The sequence below is a fragment of the Mesoplodon bidens genome (genome assembly GCF_964165515.1).
Source record: "Mesoplodon bidens genome assembly, chromosome: 13".
In the NCBI taxonomy this organism is placed as follows: Eukaryota; Metazoa; Chordata; class Mammalia; order Artiodactyla; family Ziphiidae; genus Mesoplodon; species Mesoplodon bidens.
Window position 1 is genome coordinate 9058710 of NC_138169.1, and position 21225 is coordinate 9079934.

Here is a 21225-nt window from a genome sequence, read left to right on the forward strand (position 1 = left end):
AGAGTTGTTTAAAACAAACTTCTTGTATCTTGGTAACCCAGAGTTGATGAATAGCGCAAGCACATAAATATCCTCAGATGACTTCTGTCCTGTAGTATACTCTGGAATGAATCATATTTTAAGATTATGTAGGTGATAGAAATGAGTCTCAACAAAAAACTGCATTTGCTTTATTTAGGTTCTGGAGAAGTTGATTTTATATTTCCTAAAATGAAGAATAAATATTCAGCAGTAGTGCCAGCAATTTCAGGATTTTTTAAATGAAAAGAATAATTCTTAAACTTGGTAATTATTTAAGGGAAAAAAAGTTTCACTTTTGATAGCTTGCAGTAATGAAATTTAGTAACATGTATGAAGTGGCATTTCCAAGCATTTGAGGAATAGAAAAGATAAAGTTGTAAAAAAGAAAGATGACTGATTCATGTAAGAACCTGTGTTATTATCCTAATTCCATATGACACTGGACAAAGTAAATTAACCTAATCTCTACAAAACTGGGAAATTGGAGTAGCCTCTTAAGGAGATTTCTGGCTCAAAAGATGTATGATTCAGATAATGTAGCTTCTTCTTTAGCTGGGGCCATGAGCCTTTTTTTCTTTTGCTTTTAGAAAAAAGGATTGGAGAAGCCTGACTGAACAGTCAGCAAACACTTAATCCATACCTGTTGAGCTCCCTAACACAAATATCAGAAAAGTTAATTCTGTGCTGTAGAGTAGAGGGGTTGGCAGACTTTTTTTGACGGAGCTACCTAGTAAATGTTTTGGCTTTTGTGGTCCCAAACAGTCTCTGTAGGGGAAAAAATTTTTTTTAAAACAAGACTTTAAAAATGAAAATCATCCTTGGCTCAAGGGCTGTTTTTATATTTATTTTTATTATTTTTTTGTTGTCCTTTACTTAGGTTGTGCCAGGTCTTAGTTGCAACAGGTGGGTTCCTTGGTTGTGGTATGCAAACTCTTAGTTGTGGCATGCATGTGGGATCTAGTTCCCTGACTGTTGATCAGACCCAGGCCTCCTGCATTGGGAGCGCAGAGTCTTAACACTCTGCCACCAGGGAAGTCCTTCAAGGGCTGTTTTTAGTATGATGATTTTGTGTGTGTGTGTGTGTGTGTGTGCGCCTGTGTTGGGTCTTTGTTGCTGGGCGCGGGCTTTCCTCTAGTTGTGGTGAGCGGGGGCTACCCTTTGTTGTGGTGTGTGGGCTGCTCATTGTGGTGGTTTCTCTTGTTGCAGAGCACGGGCTCTAGGGCGCACAGGCTTCAGTAGTTTTGGTGCGCAGGCTCAGTAGTTGCGGCGCACGGGCTTAGTTGCTCTGCGGCATGTGGGATCTTCCTGGACCAGGGCTCGAACCTGTGTCGCCTGCATTGGCAGGCAGATTCTTAACCACTGCGCCAACAGGGAAGTCTACAGTAGTAGTTCTTAATCATTTCTAGATCACAGGTCCTCTAAAAATTAATGAAATCTATGGACTCTTTCCCCAAATACATGTATTCAAAATCTTGTATGCAATTTCAGGGGATTCTTTTGCCCTTCTCCCTAGAAATCCACCCTAAGATTCTAGATGTTCAGCTTTAAAAAACGAAGTTACAAGCATACCCAGTTTTACTGTGCTTCTCTTTATTGTGCTTTGCAGATACTGCATTTTTTGCAAATATTTCAACTTTTTATTATTATATTTTTATGATCTGTGATCTTTGATGCTACTACTGCAAAAAGATTGACTCACCGAGGGCTCAGGTGATTAGCTTTTTTAAGTGATTAAGTCTTTTTAAATTAACATGTACTTTTTTTTAGACAATGCTATTTGCACACTTAATAGACTACAGTATAGTGTAAAATCTTCCATGTGGCTCACTTTATTGCAGTATTTGCTTTTGTGGTTGTCTGGAATTGAACCCACAGTGTCCCCAAGGTATGGCTATATACTATATGATCCAGCAATTCCACTTATGGGGTATATATTCAAAAGACATGAACTCACTCTCCTTAAGAGGTCTGCACCCTTATGTTCATTGCAATATTTGTGTATAATAGGCAAAACATGGTAAAAACCTAAGTATCCATCGACGGATAAATGGATAAAGAAAATGTGGTGTGTACACACACACACTCTCTAGAATATTATTCAGCCATAAAAATGAAGGAAATCCTGCTGTTTGCAACAACATGGATGGATCTTAAGTGAAATTAAGTCAGAGAAAGGCAAGTACTGTGTAATCTCACTTACATGTAAATCTTTAAAAAAGCAAACTCATAGAAACGTATATCAGATTGGTGGTTGCCAGGGGCGGGGAGTGGGGGAATTGGGTGAAGGTGGTCAGAAGGTACGAATTCCAGTTTTAAGACAAATGTGTTCTGGGAATGTAATGTACAGCATGATGACTATAGGTAACAAAACTGTAGTGCACATTTGAAAGTTGCTAAGAATAGATCTTAAGTTGTCATCATAAGGAAAAAATTGTAGCTGTGAGGTGATGGATATTAACTGATTGTAGTAATTTCACATTGTATGTATATATCAGATGTTTTACACCCTAAACTTACAGTGTTACAGCTGGTTTATATCTCAGTAAAATGGGAAAAGTCGATTACAGTTAAACAGTGTAGTTAGTAAAATATTGTCTGATTAAGCAATTTACATAGTGTTGGAATATTGTTAGAATAAACCGTTTTCACCTGTTCCTAGAATGATTAAACATAGCTCAGAGAAATAGAAGCAAAGATACATGACCAAATAAGGTTTGTTGTCTTTTGCCTTTTCCCCCATATGCAGTTGTTTCACAACAAGAAGGATGGGAGAACAAGGCTAGTTAGAGATGTAGATCTAAGCCAACTGTAACCAAATAACAGTAGAAATCATTATTTTAGTTGTTCCCGTAAGTTATATCTCTTTGTGTAGAGATATAAGTTCTTGATCTTAAGAACTTGTATATAAGCAGAACAGCAAATAGTCTAAAACAGAAATCAGTGTGGGAAAAAAGAAAGAAAGAAGCGTGGATGTATTAGAAGCAGAGGGTTTTGAGACCTAGAGCCCTTTATTCATGACTGTGAGAGTAGCTAAGACGTTAAGAACAATGAGAAATGAAGAACTCGGAAAGATCTCCCCAATCATCAGATCATGATAGACCGTTGATCTTGAAGGCTGACCTGAATTTCATGGGGCTAGCATTTCCTCATTTCCTGTAATCATCTCCTCCCCTTCTCCCCTCTCCCTGTGTGTGACTCAGTGATAGTCACAGTACCAATAAGTGCCAACCTTTCCAATCCTTATCAGTGTGACTAAGATTGGGGGAAAATTAGAAGAAAGACATGGTATAGGGAGCACATTTCCTAAGTGTGACACAAAACCACCAAGATCACCAGATTTGACTGTGTAAAAATATAAAACAACTTTTGTTTTGAAGGTGATAAAAGAATTTTAAAAAATAAAGTGTTTGGTGTTAACAGTGGTCAGAAAAATACAAGATTGAGAGTATGGGGAAATGGCAAGAAAATAAATTTGGTGTAAGTATACATTTGTAGGACAATTCTGTTTCTGTGAATCTTTTCTCCAGAAGTAATCTAAGTGCACAAATATGTTCTCTATATAACATTGTAATAGGAAAATTGGAAACACCTAGATGGCTATGAAAATGGTGACTCATTTAGTCCATCCACAGTATGGCTGTGAAATACCTGTGACCTTGAGCAAGTTAGCCTTTTGTGCCTCATTTTCCTCATCTGTAAACAGGGAATGAAGATAATCAGACCTTCCCTAGAATTGTGAAGATTAAGAGTTAGTAACTCATAAAGCTCTTGTAGTAGTGCTTGGTATAGAATAAGCATCCTCCAAAGTTTAGCTTTAGAGATTATTGCTTTAGCTTTAGGTATTATTATTATGTATCCATTAAAAAGGAATGAGACAGATAAGTATATACTAATGTAAAAGGAGGTTTGTGATTTTTATTTTAATGCAGTTTTAATAAGTGTTATCCATAGAGAAAGGTATCTGATAAATACTGTTAACAGCTAGATACTTGGATGAAGGGAGCGAGGGATGGGTTGTCACCTCGTAAGAAGCAGTCTTTACTTCTGTAACAAAGAGGAATTTATGTTGCTATCCCAGATATTGTATACTCTAAATTTGCCTAATGATGGGCTGCCTCCACAGCATCTAATGAGCCGGTTTTCTTCCATTCTAGTAGCTGGAAACTTGCCTGCCTAGGAGCCGCCATGCCATTTTTATTGGTAGTTATATATTAACGCCAGTTTTATTATAAAATGTTTCTTTATAAGGAGCTAAAACATACTTGTCTGTTTTATATGTTAGTTTTTTGCTTTGGAGCACATAGAAGTCTGATTCCTCTTCCTATGGTGGCCTGTTACGTAGTTGAAGATAAATTCGTCTCCCTTTTAGAGCTGGGGGGGAGACCTCAACTAAAACTCTGAGAGCGTGCAACTTGTCCAAAAGTGTGTGGCAGTTCATGGTAGAACTGGGAGTCTCGAGTATTAATGGTGTGGTGTATCCTAAAATTTTTATTTTCAGGTTAGTCTTGGCTCTTTCTGTTCCTGTAATTATTTTTAAACCCTTTACCATCTTGATGGCTTTTCTTGGTGCCCAGACTTGAATGCAGTTAATGTAAATGGAGTCTGGTTGATATTCTAGACCTTATCCTCCACTCTTATACATAAGGACATTTCTTTAGAAATCTTAATTGCCCTACCAGCTAAAACCTGTGAGTCTTTTTCATGCTTCTCTTTCCCCACTACATCTAGTCCTCTACTAGCATACATGTATTTTGTTTTTAGTCTAAATTTTAAGCAGCAATCACTGTTAAACCTCATTCAGCTCAACCAAGTCTTAGGTCTGTTTGGATCCTGATTTTTTCGTTGTTCCCAGCTTTGTGACATTCTTCAACTTGATAATTATGTTTCTGGTGCTTGGTTGTTGTTGTTGTTTTGTGTGTATGTGTGTGCTTGTTTTTTAAAGAAAATAATGTGTGTGCAGGTACTTCATTCCTTAACAAATATTTTACTTGGTAGCCACTATGTGCCAGCACAATACCAGGACCTGGGAAATCAGTGGTGACTAAGTGACTGCCTTCTTGGAGCTTTTGGGTCTAGTGAGGAAGACACATCAAATATGTAATGTGGTGAGTGTTAGGAAAGGACAGCTCTCTGTTAGGTTGGTATCTCTTAATCTTGGAAGTTCAAGGAAAGCCTTGCTTTTTGTGAAGACTCAGAACTTTGAGGAACTGAAGAGCATTGTGTTTGAAGCTTAGAGGGAAGGGGAGAGTCATAAAAAGTAAGAGCAATTGGGTCATGGAGGGTGTTAAAAACCATGGTTAAGATACTAAACTTTATTTAATTTAAAGTCTAGTAGGAAGAAGCTGTTCAAAGGTTTTAAAGAAAAGAATTATATATCTGCATTCTTAAAAGATGAGTTTCATTTCATCTTAGATAATACATCCAAAAAACCAGACTGGGAACAAATATGGTATAAAGTATGGCAGTTTGTAATGTTCCTTCCATGCTCACCCTGAGGCCTAGAAGTAGCTTTAAGTAGGCAAGTAGGGCTTCTCAAGTGAAGAATTTCATTCGTTCTTCCTGACTACAAAATTTATGACTCAAATTGCAAAGAGTGAAAGTATTTGAGTCATAGTTAAATGTTTAAGTAATTTAGGTTAATTCATTCTATTGTGGGTCATTTTTCCTCTGCCATCTAAACTCAGAAACAGTAGTGGTATTTAGGAGATAATTTCTGATCTTATGTATAGTTTTCTCTTAAAAAAAGATTTGAATAACTGGTAGAATTTGCCACAATAAACTAGATTTTTTTCCTTATATATAATCAATTCAAAAAAGGCTTTTTCTGAGTAGTACTGATTTTAACCATCAGTCTTTTTGACGTAATGATATAAACAATGTTAAAGTATCCTGGCTTTATAAAACTCCTTCCTAGGTTTTAAGGTAAAGAAAGCTTGTGTTCATTCGATTCTAAAATGTGGCCAAGTAATTATTTCCTTTAAATGACTTTTACTTGCATTCTTGGTAACCTAGCATAAAGTATACATTGAAGAATTTGTTCAGAGTGGAAATCTGTGATAGCAGGTTTTAAAGAGCTACAGACTTAAGGAGCCAAGAGCTGAATTTGAAGTGTCAGATGTTAAACAAATAGAAGGTAGTTTATAACAGAGTTTATTCTTTTATTACACTGCCTGAACTCAAGAGACAAAAAAATTTTCAGAGGAAAATATTGCAGAGCATCCCCTTGGCAAGAGTAAGAATTTTCCACTACCACTTGCCCTAAGGGCACTGACATTCCCCATCAGGGAAGTATCACTGGATGTGATCATCAGTGTTGGCTGCCTACTCCTCATGCACAGAACTCTCTGTGTGGAATTCACAGAAGCCTGCAGACAAAGGAGAATTATGTCTTAGTGGGAAAGTATTCATTGAATCTTTGCTTTCATGGATTTTTTACTTCCTTAGACAACCAGCTTCCTAACAGATTTAATCCTAAATTGACTCCTACAAACAAAAAGCACAGAGTCACACAGTAAGATAAAGGAAGTCTTTCATTAATTGAGGCTCCTTAGGTAAGACTCCTTTTACTTACTACCTTTAGTTTCCTGTCTAAAATGAGGGCATGAGTTGGGTTGGTCAAGATGATGTGAGGCGGTGGGGGGGGTCTGTCTAGCTAAGAGAATACTAGAATTTGGCAGATTTTTAAAACCAGTTTGGATTTATGCTATTTAGTACCTTTCCACAAAGAGATCGGTTTATAATGGAAACAAATTAAATGTGAAACTTTAAGGTAGTACATTGCCCAAGTGTTGGGGGATTTAGAGTCTTCTTGGTCTAGAGCTGTGGCATACGTGGCACATGAGAAACAGCACATAGTAAAGGCTATTCTAAACAGGGCCCCCACAGGATCTGTGACACCAGGTACTAAACTTTTTCTTTTTTCTTATATTAATTTTTTAGTGTGCTTGGAGAATTTCTTTAAAATATGAATTCCTAGACCCCAGACTCTTAAAGAGCAGGTCCTGAGATTCTGTAGTTTATAAAAGGCCCCCAGGTCATCTCTTAATTTTAGAATGGCTGTTACAGGATGGAAGAAAAGTGAAGAAGAGCTTGAGGTCAGTTTTTAAGGACTTCCCAGTCACTTGTTCCACTAGTATTTTAAACTTATTTATTTATTTTTGGCTGGTCTTCGTTGCTGTGCGCGGGCTTTCTCTAGTTGTGGTGAGCGGGGGCTACTCTTCACTGAGGTGCGTGGGCTTCTCATTGCGGTGGCTTCTCTTGTTGTGGAGCACGGGCTCTAGGCGCGCAGGGCGTTAGTAGTTGTGGCACGCAGGCTCAGTAGTTGTGGCTCACAGGCTCTAGAGAACAGGCTCAGTAGTTGTGGCACACAGGCTTAGTTGCTCCGCGGCATGTGGGATCTTCCCGGACCAGGGCTCTAACCCCCGTCCCCTGCATTGGCAGGCGGATTCTTAACCACTGTGCCACCAGGGAAGTCCCTCCATTAGCATTTTACATTTGACTCATTCTTGAATATTTAACCAGTAATTAAATGTATATGAATATAATTTTTGTGCAGCAAAGAGACAGCCCTCATATATTTAAAACATATAGGGGAAAAATAGCTGGTTTCTTTGTAGTGCCAGTTTAAATATAATTTTAAATGCTGCATATATAGTATCAATCCCACCTTAAACTAGTAGTGTATATGTTGACTGTGTTACCCAGGAAAGAAATTTAATCCTTGGTATTTCTTGCCTCAAAAACACATTTTTCATTCATTTTTAATCCTCTGAGCTTCCACTGAAACACAGCAAAGTAAATGGCAAGATAAAACTTTTGGGTCCTCAATTTGAATATTAGATTTGCTTGCCTTAATTAAATTGTGGCCAGGTATATGAGAGTATGAGCTAGTGCTAATATGTGAAGTTGTTTAAAAAGAAGTAAGAGATTCAACTTTCAGTATAAAATGATGCCTTCTGCTCCGCCCCCCTTTTTTTTCTTTTTTGGCTGCACCACTTGGCATGTGCGATCTTAGTTCCCCAACCAGGGATCGAACCCTGTGCCCCCTGCAGTGGAAGTGAGGAGTCCTAACCACTGGATCGCCAGGAAATTCCCTGCGTTGTGCTTTTAGATTGCTGGTTTATGTTCAGTTGTTACAGTGCAGACATGCTTATAGATTGTGGCGACCTCTATACCATGTTAGAAGTTTTCTGCTCCTGTAGGATCATGACATAAATTGCTTCAGACGTTAAAGGAACATTTTCAGGTAGTTTTTCCATTTAGGGTCATATGCTCATCATTGAACTTGCATTCTTTTCATGTTCAGGGTCATGTGGGATAAAATTAATTATGACAAACAGAACCAATACAGAAAAAGTTTGTTTTTTTTTTTTTTTTTGCGGTACGCAGGCCTCTCACTGTTATGGCCTCTCCTGTTGCGGAGCACAGGCTCCAGACGCGCAGGCTCAGCGGCCATGGCTCACGGGCCCAGCCATTCCGCGGCATGCGGAATCTTCCCAGACCGGGGCACGAACCCGTGTCCCCTGTATCGGCAGGCGGACTCTCAACCACTGCGCCACCAGGGAAGCCCGGAAAAAGTTTTTTTTTTTTAAGTTTATTTTATTTTATTTTTTGGCCATGCTGTGCAGCTTGCAGGATCTTAGTTCCCCAACCAGGGATCGAACCCACGCCCTTGGCAGTGAATGTGTGTAGTCCTAACAACTGGGCTCCCAGGGAATTCCCTAAATTGATTTTAAAGTTTTATCTTCATGGGTTATTTTAGGTGTTGAAGGTCACTAAAGTTTAGGGTATGGTTACTTTATTGTAGTATGAGCAGAATTATATTAAAATGAAAGGTTCTAATTTCTTCAGTCAGAATATTGCTGTTTGTTGCATAAGCATTTCCAGCAGGAATTTCACCTTAACCTAATGTGTCCCTGCAGTCAAATGCAGGGATGATCTTTGCCTCTTGAGATTATATGTAGGCAGTCTCTTTCTGTGCCACCTTGTGACTACATTTCCTACTTAGATTATAGGGTTGTTTCATGAACTAGAGCTCAGAAAGCACACCATACTCTCCCTGAATTTAAAAGCTCTGAGATACAGAAAAATGAGAACTAAATTAAAGGTTTAACAAATGAAATAAATCTACTTCTTGGACAGAATGGCTGTTTTGCCAGTTTATGTATAACCAGTGACAGTTACAGTTTGGTATAGTAGGGTAAGTCTTGAAAATTAAGATTTAACTTAAAAATACCATATGCAGTTGTAGGGGTGTCTGTGCTTATTTGTTCTGACTTTTAGCTGTCCTTGCGTAAGACTTCTAAAACCACCGTAGTACCTTTCAGAAAGCCAGGGAAAGCTGTTGTATACTTATTTTTTTACTATCCAGTTGCTTTGGTACTGATGCATACTCATCTGGTAATATTTGAACACCTACAGTACCCTGGGCATTGTTCTCAAGGTGCAGGTGAAATATTGGCTTTATCTGTTCCTGGGTCTGTGTTGTGGCATTTACTTCAAATATGTCAAGGAAAGGGGCTAAGACATGGTCTGTTTAAGAGCTGTTAAAGGGACTCTTTGGCCCAGAAAATAAAACTCAGTTGACTTAAAGATCTTCTAGAGGTTATGCAAGAGGTTTATTCATTTATCTGATAATTCAAACTTCAAAAGGTACCAAAAGGTACAAGGTGAAAAGTCTCCTGCCACTCATGTCCTGCTCCCTAGTGGTGCAAGTCTGTTACACCTTCCCAGAGGTATTTTCTCATACCAGTGGAGCTCCATGTACATGATGCTTCACACTTGTGTTTCCCTCACTTAATGTACAGTATGTCTTAGAGGAAGTTTTTACTTTAGTATGAATAGAGTTGTCTTTTTTCTACTGCTGATAAAAAAAAACGAACCATATACAGCAAGCATATCTGTAGAATAAATTCTTTGTAGTGGAATTTATGGGATAAAAAGATTGTGCTTTGCATTTTTTTTTTTTTTTTTTGGCCGCGCCACGCGGCTTGCGGGGATCCCAGGTCCCTGACCAGGAATCGAACCCACGCCCTCAGCAGTGAAAGCAAAGCGTGGAGTCCCAACCACTGGACCACCAGGGAACTCCTGTGCTTTGCAATTTTGATATGTATTGCCAGTTTGCCCTCCAGAGATTTTGTAAGTTTTTTTCTTCGTACTCAGCAGTATATATAGGGTCGTCACAAAGTCTGGACGCGTAGTTGAATTAAGAATACTAAATGGGTTACTGACGTGTAGTTGAATTAATACTAAATGGGTTACTAACATTACATGGTATGTTTAGTGACATTATATTCAGTTTGTCCTTGTTAGTGCACTAACACCGAGTTTTCATTAATATCTGCTCATGCACTTGCCTCTAAATGATTTGTGCCTCTGGTTTTGTTTTGGTTTGTTTTTTTGCTTATTAAAACTAAACTTGCCACATCTTACAGTCACCCTGTATAAGAAGCCCTGTTTCTATACATCCTTTCAAACTTGGTGCATTTTTCTCAACTCCTTTGTCAATTTGATAGTTTAAAAGTGGTCTCTCTGTGTAGTTTTATCTTGCCTTTCTTTCATGAGTGATATTAATTGAACATCTTTTTATAGAGGCATGTTTCCTGTTCATGGTAATTTGGCTTTCCTAGTGGAATAAATCGTGGCTTGTACAATTCAGTCCCCTTCACCATGCTGTGTGTGTGTGTAGGTGTGCAAATAATGTGTACTTAGAGCTGTTTGCCCGAGCATCATTATTCTCTTCTTGTGTACTTCAAATCTTGTATCTATCCAGGAAGAGTTTTTATGACCCTGAGAATAAGTTGATTATATTGCTTATTGTAGCAGTTTTTTTTTTTTTTTTCCTCCCTGCCATGCCATGTGGCCTGCGGGATCTTAGTTCCCCAGGATCAAACCCGTGCCCCCTGCAGTGGGAGCTCGGAGTCCTAACCACTGGACTGCCAGGGAATTCCCTGTAGCAGATTTTTATATATTTGTGCTGTATACAGGCTATTTATTTCCTTTAAAAATTGTGTTTGATTTGGAGACAGATTTTTCTTTATGTAACATGATTGCAAAAGTTGCTTATTTTAGCTGACTTTTTTTCCTCCCCAATTAGTTGGTGACAAAGTTCCTGCTGATATAAGATTAACTTCCATCAGATCTACTACTCTAAGAGTTGACCAGTCAATTCTCACAGGTAAGTATTATATATTGGAAGGTTGTTTAATTTCCGAAGGCTCCCTCAGGTTCCATGTGCTAATAACAGAGTTGACTTCTTGCCCCACTGTCTCTCTCTCTTTTTTTTTTTTTTTTTTGCGGTACGCGGGCCTCTCACTGCTGTGGCCTCTCGCGTTGCTGAGCACAAGCTCCGGACGCGCAGGCTCAGCGGCCATGGCTCACGGGCCCAGCCGCTCCGCGGCATGTGGGATCTTCCCGGACCGGGGCACGAACCCATGTCCCCTGCATCGGCAGGCGGACTCTCAACCACTGTGCCACCAGGGAAGCCCCCCACTGTCTCTTAATCCTCTCCAGGATATTTATTTCTTAATGCTTTATCAGTTAGGCTTTTTGCCAATACATGAGGTAAAGCTATGATTTAAAAACAATTGGCTTTCACCTCAGAAGTCCTATTTATCTTTAAATTTTATTAAAAATTAGTTTTGATTTAAACTTACCTTTAAAAATTTTTTTAAAGTGTTACAAATTCCTTCAGTAGCAGAGGTAATATTCTTAAGGTTGAAGTAGTGTTGTCTCTGTGTTTTGTGGAAAGTGAATTAATTACTTAGTGTTCTTTTTCCAAGCAGGAAAAATATAGACTCCAGGAATGCTAATCTCATATCTGACATACTTTGCAATAATCAGATGTACAATTAACAAAAGTTAGCACCCTCCAAAATGGTGAATGTTTACTACCTAAAGTTTGCTCATTTAGATTTGGGATTGTTTGGAACATTTTCCCGTTTTTGTTTGATACAGGCACAGTCTAGGGTGGAGGGTTCATATTAACTGGAAGTAAGGTGGTCAGAAGATTAAGCACAATGCTAACCTGAACTAAATAGAGAGTAAATATAAAATCCAAAGATTTATCTGATTATTAGTTTTGAAAAGCAACTCATGTCATAGAAGTAGGGATGTGAGTAACCTAGGCTCTGTGTTTTTTATTGTTTCTTTATGAATAGCTTATCTACTAAAACTCCCATTAGCAGCAACAACCTGGAAGCTGATTAAGCCATAAAATGGTAGGGAATTGATTGGGTTGAATGTATGAAATTCTCATATTGTGCCTACAAAAATAATTTCCATTTTAAAACTTTCCATAGAGTTTCTTGAATGTTGTTTTTTTGTTTTAAAGTCATACTCTAGTTTTAGGCTAAATTGAAGAACCAGATTCTTTTGTTAAATTTTGAGAGTGAAATTTGCTACCTGGAATTTGACCTAACAACTAGGGCCATATTTCACCCTCATTATATACAGTTAACCCTTGAACAACATGGGTTTGAATTGTGTGGGTTCACTTATCTGCGGATTTTTTTCAATAGTAAATACTACAGTACTTACACTATACTAGTTGGTTGAATCCTCAGATGCAGAACCGCAATTATAGAGGAATTGCGTATACGGAGGGCCAACCATAAGTTCTGTGCATATTTATGACTGTGCAGACGGTTGGTGCCCCTAACTCCTGCGGTTTTCAAGGATCAACTGCATTTCATAAGTGATGTTAAGTTGAAACTAGATTCAGACATTATGAAAGTTCTAAGAAGTAGTCTCTTCTTAGAGACTTCTTACTTCTTAGTAGACTTATTTCTTAGTCTCTTGCTGTTTTTCATTTTGGTTTATTGAAATAGAATGGTCTGATTACTGCGTGCAGCTATTTCTAGAACAATGTTTTCATTTCTCATCTTTGGCATTATTGAACAAAAACAAAAACAGGCTTTCCAGTGGATGATCCTCAGTATTCATATACTGTACCTACAGTTTGTTCATTTTGTTAAAAGTAAATATACTTTCACCTTCTTAAGTATCAGAGTGTATGTGTATATAAGTATACAAAAAATCTACATTCATAATATTAGAGTGTAAAATGATACCTGAAAATGAACTAAATATGTATAGTTATTCAAGAAAATAAAGGTAATTGACTGGAATTTTACTTCAAAATTAAATTCCTTTATTTTGATTTTTTTCTTTGAAATTAGTTTCTATTACTGAATTTTACTAGTTTATGTTCTTTTGAATGAATTGGGCCTTTTTTTTCTTTTTCCTGAGAGTGGTAGTGGCATGAGCGGATGAGGGTACCAAGGTTCTAGGTGCAGACTGTACAGATCTAAACAAACCTTCTGTATCACAACCTGCTTAGGTGAATCTGTCTCTGTCATCAAGCACACTGACCCCGTCCCTGACCCACGGGCCGTCAATCAAGATAAGAAGAACATGCTCTTTTCTGTGAGTACTTTGTTTGGAAAAGACTTAGCCTATAAAGGGGATGTTTTCAAAATGATGTGGATGATAACTGTGTGTAGTTCACAATGTGTGTTTAGAGAGAAAGCAAATGTGGCAAACCATTAATCATTGGTGAGTCTGGGTGAAAATGGATGGATGTTCATTGTACTACTTCAATTTTTCTGTTAAATTTTTTTGAAATAGAAAGTTGGGAAATTTATAGTTTTTGTTTGTTTAGAACTTAAAGTGGTATTTCAAGTAGTGGGCTTTTGTGGGTTGGCATGGGAATCTAACCACCCCATAGTAAGTAAAAAAGTAGAGCTACAATGAAAATAATGAAGCCCTGTTCTTCCAACATTTAGGAATTAAAATGGGGTAGGGGGAACCTTACACTTGATTGTATTGATCTTTGAATACTAGTGCTTAAGTGGAGGTCCTCAAGGACAGCCCGTGGTCCTGGTTGCCCTCCTTATTATGGGTGATAAAAGTAGGAGGGGTTGAGTTGTTGGAGCCAGGGGTGAAGAATGCGTAGGGTTAAGAGCTGTATGAAGTATGAAAAGTCAGGAACACAGAGGGGTTAAGCGCTGTCCCAGCCCAAAGCTAGTCTGCAAGCCAGGCTCAGTATTGTGAATAGAGATTCAAGATGGGCCAGTGTAGAGGGCTCTGGGGCAAGTAGGTACCATTCTAATTTGATGGAGAATCAAATGAGGGAGAGATGGACCACACTGCCTGCATCATCATCAAAGTTAGATGGCTGGTTGCCACTGGAAGGCCCAGTAGAATGTGGTGAGAGAATCTTGGTGCCCTCTTGAAAATCCACACAAGTCTGAGTTTACTAGTCAGTATTTAAATTGGGTGTGGTGTTAATCTTGTAACCATTTCTCTACTTCTGTCCTAGGGTACAAACATTGCTGCCGGCAAAGCCATGGGAGTGGTGGTGGCAACTGGAGTTAACACTGAAATTGGCAAGATCCGGGATGAAATGGTGGCCACGGAACAGGAGAGAACACCCCTCCAGCAGAAACTAGATGAGTTTGGGGAACAGCTGTCCAAAGTCATCTCCCTCATATGCATTGCGGTCTGGATCATAAACATTGGACACTTCAATGACCCAGTTCATGGAGGCTCCTGGATCAGAGGTGCTATTTACTACTTTAAAATTGCTGTGGCCCTGGCTGTAGCAGCCATTCCTGAAGGTCTGCCCGCTGTCATCACCACCTGTCTGGCTCTTGGAACTCGCAGAATGGCAAAGAAAAATGCCATTGTTCGAAGTCTCCCTTCCGTGGAAACCCTTGGTTGCACTTCTGTTATCTGCTCAGACAAGACTGGTACACTGACAACGAACCAGATGTCAGTCTGCAGGGTAAGTGGGAGTAGTTACAGAATCTTTGCAGGTTATGGTTGTTGATTCATCCTAAGAATATGCCTTCGTGCCATCAAAACCTTTGATTTGTTATTTTTTTAATAACTATTTTTTTTAATTGGTGTATAGTTGTTTCACGATATTATGTTAGTTTCTACTGTACAGCGAAGTGAAGTAGAGCTCCCTGTGTGATTTATTTTTTTATTTTATTTTTATTGAAGTATAGTTGGTTTAGAGTGTTGTGTTAGTTTCGGGTATACAGCAAAGTGATTCAGTTACATATATATATATATATATATATATATATACACATATATATATAAAATTTTTAGATTCTTTCCCCTTAGAGGTTACTAGAAAATATTGAGTATAGTTCCCTGTGCTATACAGTAAGTCCTTGTTGGTTATCTGTTTTATATATAGTAGCATGTATATGTTAATCCCAAACTCCTAATTTATCCCTCCTCCCCTTCCCCCCTCCCACTCCCCCCTCCCCCTTTCTCCTTTGGTAACCATAAGTTTGTTTTCTATGTCTGTGGGTCTGTTTCGTGTTTTGTAAATAAGTTCATTTGTGTCTTTTTTTTTTTTACGATTCCACATACAAGCAATATTATATTTGTCTTTCTCTGACTTCACTTAGTATGATAATCTCTAGGTCCATCCATGTTGCTGCAAGTGGCATTATTTTCTTTACTTTTTAAAAAATTTTTATTGGATTATAGTCGATTTACAATGTTGTGTTAGTTTCAGGTGTATAGCAAAGTGAATCAGTTACACATACACATATACCTGCTTTTTTTTTTAGATTCTTTTCCCATGTAGGCCATTACAGAGTATTGAGTAGAGTTCCCTGTGTTATACAGCAGGTTCTTATTAGTGATCTGTTTTATATATAGAAGTATGTGTATGTCAACCCCAGTCTCCCACGTTATCCCTCCCACTGCTTATCCCCTGGTAACCATAGTTTGTTTTCTACATCCATAACTCTACTTCTGTTTTGTAAATAAGTTCATTTGTACCCTTTTTTTTTTTTAGATTCCACATATAACAAGTGGCACTATTTTCATTCTTTTTTTATGGCTGAGTAATATTCCATTGTATATCTATATACCACATCTCCTTATCCATTCATCTATCGATGGACAGATAACTTAGGTTTCTTCCCATGTCTTCCTCCCTCCCTCCCTGCCTCCCTGCCTCCCTACCCCCCTACCCCCCTCCCTTTCTTTGCTGTGCTGGGTTTCAGCTGCAGCATGCAGGATCTTTTTCTAGTTGCAGCGTGCAGACTTCTTTGTATGTGGGCTCTTAGTTGCGGCATGCGAACTCTTAGTTGTGGCATGCATGCTGGATCCAGCTCCCCAACCAGGGATTGAACCTGGGCCCCCTGCATTGGGAGCGTGGAGTCCTACCCACTGGACCACCAGGGAAGTCCCTCGATGTCTTTTTTTTTTTTTTTTTTTTTTTGGCTGCGTTGGGTCTTCGTTGCTGCACACGGGCTTTCTCTAGTTGTGGTGAGCAGGGACTACTTACTCTTTGTTGCAGTGTGCAGGCTTCTTATTGTGGTGGCTTCTCTTGTGGAGCATGGGCTCTAGGTGCACAGGCTTCAGTAGTTGCAGCACGCAGGCTCAGTAGTTGTGGCTTGCAGGCTCTAGAGCGCAGGCTCAGTAGTTGTGGCACACGGGTTAAGTTGCTCCACGGCATGTGGGATCTTCCCAGACCAGGGCTCGAACCCATGTCCCCTGCATTGACAGGCAGATTCTTAACCACTGCGCCACCAGGGAAGTCCCCCTCTGTGTCTTGACTATTGTAAATAGTGCTGCTATGAACACTGGGGGTGCATATATCTTTTCATCATTTTTGGATATATGCCCAGGAGTGGGATTGCTGGATCTTAAAACCTTTGATTTATAATTTGATACCGTTTTATGTGCTTTAAGCAAATTGGGTTGTATGTGTAGCTTGAGCCCAAGGGTAATTTCGTATACTTCAGAGGAATTAATCATTTAATTCCCAAAATTGTGTCATGAAATAAAGGTTATCTACATGGCTGATACATTTGTACTGGGGAAATAACTGTAAGCAGTCTGTAAATGTGTTAGGTGACTATGCTTACTTTATTTCCCTGTTCTTCTCTAAGTGTATGTATGTTAACACGAGCTTCAAAGGAAGAGTTCTGTAAACCAGCTAGTTACCTGCCTACATAAAATTCTAATTGGTACTTCCTTAACACATTGAATGAGACATGTTTTCTTCTTGAAAAGTAAATAATTGCCTTTAACTTGCTTCATTCTCTGTGTTCATCCTTCCTTCCTTAGGTTGTTTTGACCATCACTTGGGGATAAAATTAAAAACTTTAAACCTTCCCTTAGCAAAATAAGAACTAAAGAAATAATGTAATGGTACAGCTGAATGAAGTTCTTTCATGTAATTCAGTTTCCCTAGGTTTTGTTTAAACAACTTTGAGGTGGGGGGTGATGAGAGAAACAGATGAGGGAAATTGAGGTACAAACTTCCAGTTACAGAATAAGGGTGTCATGGGTATGAAATGTAGAGTGCAGGGAACACAGTCAATAATAATGTAATATCTTTGTATGGTGACAGATGAGAACTAGACTTACCATGATGATCATTTTGAAATGTATAGAAATATTTCATCACTATCCATGCACCAGGAAGTTTTAGGTCAATTACACTTCAAAAACAAACATAGAAAAAGAGATCAAATTTGTGATTATCAGAGGCAGGGTGTGTGTGGGAGGGGGAGGAATTGGATGAAGGTGATCAAAAGGTACAGAGTTATAGGATAAATAAGTCTTAGGGAATGTAATGTACAACATGATAAATATAATTAGCACTGCTGTACGTTATATATGAAAGTTGTCAAGAGAGTAAATCTTAAGAGTTCTCATCACAAGGAGAAAACTTTTTTATTTTGTATATATTAGATGATGTTCATTAAACTTATTGTGATAATCATTTCATAATGATCATAAGTCAGATCATTGTGCTGTATACCTTAAGCTTATACAGTGCTGTACGTCACTTATATCTCAATAAAACTGGAAGGATAAATACAAAATTGACACATGCACACAAAAAAACTACTACTACTATGTACAGTTCAAAGTAATTTTCTAAAAGGTACACAACTCCTACAAATATTGAGTGGACACATGTCAAAGATTCTATTTGGCTCATTAATTCAATGAGGGAGAATCAGTAAGATGGTAAAACTGGTTACAGGACCATGTGAGGAAGTGCTCAATATTAGAATAGAATTGATGTGTGTTAGATTACAAAAACTGGTTAATATCCTATAGGGCAGTAAAACTAAGGTTACCTTTTATACAGGACAAAAAGCCACAACTTCATAAAACATAAGCCCTTATTAATAGCACAGTGAAAGAATGTTATATTTTTCCAGAACACTAAATCTTTGAGTGTGCTTGTTAAGTAATTCTTCTGAATGACATTGAAAGGACATGCCATCCTCCCCTTGGCCTTATCTCCAGGTTTTAGTTAATGTTTTTTTAGCACTGGAAATTGTTCTTGTTTTAATACAGTTGAACCCTCTGAATCTTTTTCTTGCCAAATCTATATTCATGGTATTTTTTTGATATACACAGCCTCAACTTTTTGTGTTGTCCAAAACCCAGATTTAGAGTGAATGGACAGGTGTTTAAAACACACTGGGGTGTTCTCTCAAGTGGTAAGCTTCTAGCTTGTCTTGAGTTTCTTGAGTAGATGCGGGGTGTAACTGAGCTACCTAAGTTCTCTTTCCTTGGAACCAAAACGGTTGGACGAATCTGCTAAAAGCTAGTTGTCTGCTAAAAGCTGATTGATTGGGGGAGAGAAAGGGAATTTCATTTTACCTGTTTGGTTTCCCCCAGGAAATTGTTTAAACTTAGACTGTAAGCTTTAATTCCTCAGAATAGTCCTTATATCCATGAAGGTAGAGCAGTGTGTGAAATTGTAATCTTTAAAAAATGGTAAGGTTGTGGCAGCTTCAGACTTCAAACTAAGACTAAAACACAGTCCGTGATAAAAATGTTTTTGTTCTTATATTTTCCCTTAAATGATTTGATTTAAAATGTTCTATTAAAGAAATAGCTTGGCTCTTTGTTCTGTTCTACATTTGGCAACAGAAAGCTGATGCTAATCAGTATTCTACAGGAGGTTTCTTGCAGTGGATTGCATAACTGCCCTTGACTTCGAGATACTTTCATCATGCAGTTTCTAAATGGTTTACTGGCTTGCAGTCTAAAATGCCCATGTGCATTCAGATTTAGTTGGTGTGGGTTAGAATTCTGAATGTCTTAGAATATTTTGGACTCTGGTATAGACCCAAAGAGTTTCACTTTTATAAACAGTGTCATTAAAGAAATGGCATGGTGTATAGTAATAATGATGCCAACTTGCTTTGATAAGGCTTAGTGCAGTTAATTTTTCACATGTGACTTTATTTGAATCATATGGTAATCCTGCTCAAGAGGTTAGAAAACTTAGGCTCTGAGAAGTTGTGACGTGTCCGAGGGTCACACAACTTTTAATAGAAAGGTAAAGTTGAATTTTCTGATGGGAAACATTGGTAAACCTGGTTCTCTTTCTTCCACTTAATAATTGTGTAACTGTGAGCACATCTTTTAACCTCTCTAGTCCTTTGTTTCCTCTTCTGTAAATGTCAGACATCTTTGGAAAGAGCTTTGTGCCAAGCTTCCTTTTTTAGATGTTGTAGTTGTAGAGATTGGTGATCTTGCTGCATGTGACCTTGGACATGAATCTTTTCCTCATTTGACACACCAGTTATATGTGTTTGAACTAGCACCTTTTATCAGGAGTCATCACAGTTTTAAATCCCATTGTATATTTTAATTTAAAAAAAACCGTTTTGTCTTATTCATAGCTTTAGTTCAGCTCCAAGGTTGATTTAGTTTTGAGTGTACTTTTGAAATGAAGCTTTTGGAATTTAAAAATATGTGCTATAATTGACATATATACACTATCAAATGTAAAATGGATGGCTAGTGGGAAGCTGCTGCATGGCACAAGGAGATCAACTCCATGCCTTGTGAGGACCTAGAGGGATGGGATAAGGGAGGGTGGGAGGGAGGCTCAAGAGGGAGGGGATATGGGGATATATGTATGCATATAGCCGATTCACTTTGTTGTACAGCAGAAACTAACACAACATTGTAAAGCATTTATACTCCAATAAAGATGTGGGGAAAAAATGTATGTGCTATATAATAAGCAAATCTTATGAGGCAAAAGAAGTTATTTTAAAATAAAAATGAGCAGATTTTCTTACTGAATATGAGTCAGAATGCTCTGAAAAGATGTTTTTAAAGCATTACATGGCCCTTTTTTACTTTAGTTTAACATTTTAAAAATTCCTTATTGTAGAATGGTTTGATCATTCCAAACTGGACTTCTGAATTATAATTGGAAAACAAACCAAGAAAAAAAAAGCCATCTTTAAGAAACTAGCTTATGTCACTTTATTATTCTGTAAAATTAAGAATTCTTTCCTAAGCATGCTTCCATCTGTATTGTCTTGGTAGCATCAGTTCATTCAGCTCTGCGGGCTCCTTAGTGTATACACGTAGTTGTGCAGCTTCATAGAAAATGAGCTATTGCCGCAATAAAAATAAGTAGGAAAAAGTAGAGAAGCAATTTGTCTTATTTTACTTGGGGAGTGTTTATGCAACTCTGAAATGTGAGTTTATTCTTCCTAGGCTTTTACTGTTAGCTGTAAGGCAGGAATACCGATGTCACTTCCTCAGCCAGCCATTTGAAATTTGGAATTCTGAGCATTCTAAAGAGTACTGCTGAGTCTGGAATTGACTGACCCAGAGTCCTCATAACTCAGATTTCACGTGGGTTCTCTTCTGTGTCTGGTGCTGTTGCTGCTTATTATTTATTCAGCTCCTCGGTGATGCTGTTTCTCAGACTGTTAGGTGGATCGGGGAGGCAGTCTTAATAGTGTCCAGTTGGAATAAGGGACAATAATCCTCATGCTGAGCTTCAGTTAATCACTTTCGTTAACATTGATACTTAAGTGAGAAAGGCCTTTTGTCTTAGCAAATGTTATATGTTTTTTCTAGCATATTTTTTATACCTTTTCAACACTTAGGCTTTTTTTTTTTTTTTTCTGTAGATGTTCATTCTGGACAAAGTTGACAGTGATACTTGTTCCCTTAATGAGTTTACCATAACTGGATCAACATATGCACCTATCGGAGAAATGTGAGTAATCCCTCCTTGTCTTTTAAAGGCTCCACTCTGGTAGTTTTGTGCTTGTATAGACTTGCAGTGTCTCTAAAATGTTCAGACAGTTTTCCTAATGTGGCTCATGTTTATCAGAGTAGTTCATTTTCTTTAAAAACAAAATTGATAATACCTACTTTGGAAATTGAAAT

At 38.1% G+C, this 21225-nt stretch overlaps 1 protein-coding gene across 1 annotated transcript in view; it reads left to right on the forward strand.

The window, feature by feature from the left end:
- ATP2A2 (ATPase sarcoplasmic/endoplasmic reticulum Ca2+ transporting 2) overlaps window positions 1-21225 on the forward strand; it is a 62768-nt gene that overhangs the window by 23068 nt on the left and 18475 nt on the right. The window contains exons 6-9 of the mRNA XM_081253177.1: window positions 11117-11197; window positions 13361-13446; window positions 14342-14806; window positions 20964-21052. Of these exons, the coding sequence (XP_081109303.1) occupies window positions 11117-11197; window positions 13361-13446; window positions 14342-14806; window positions 20964-21052 (721 nt within the window). The remainder of the gene's footprint in view (window positions 1-11116; window positions 11198-13360; window positions 13447-14341; window positions 14807-20963; window positions 21053-21225) is intronic.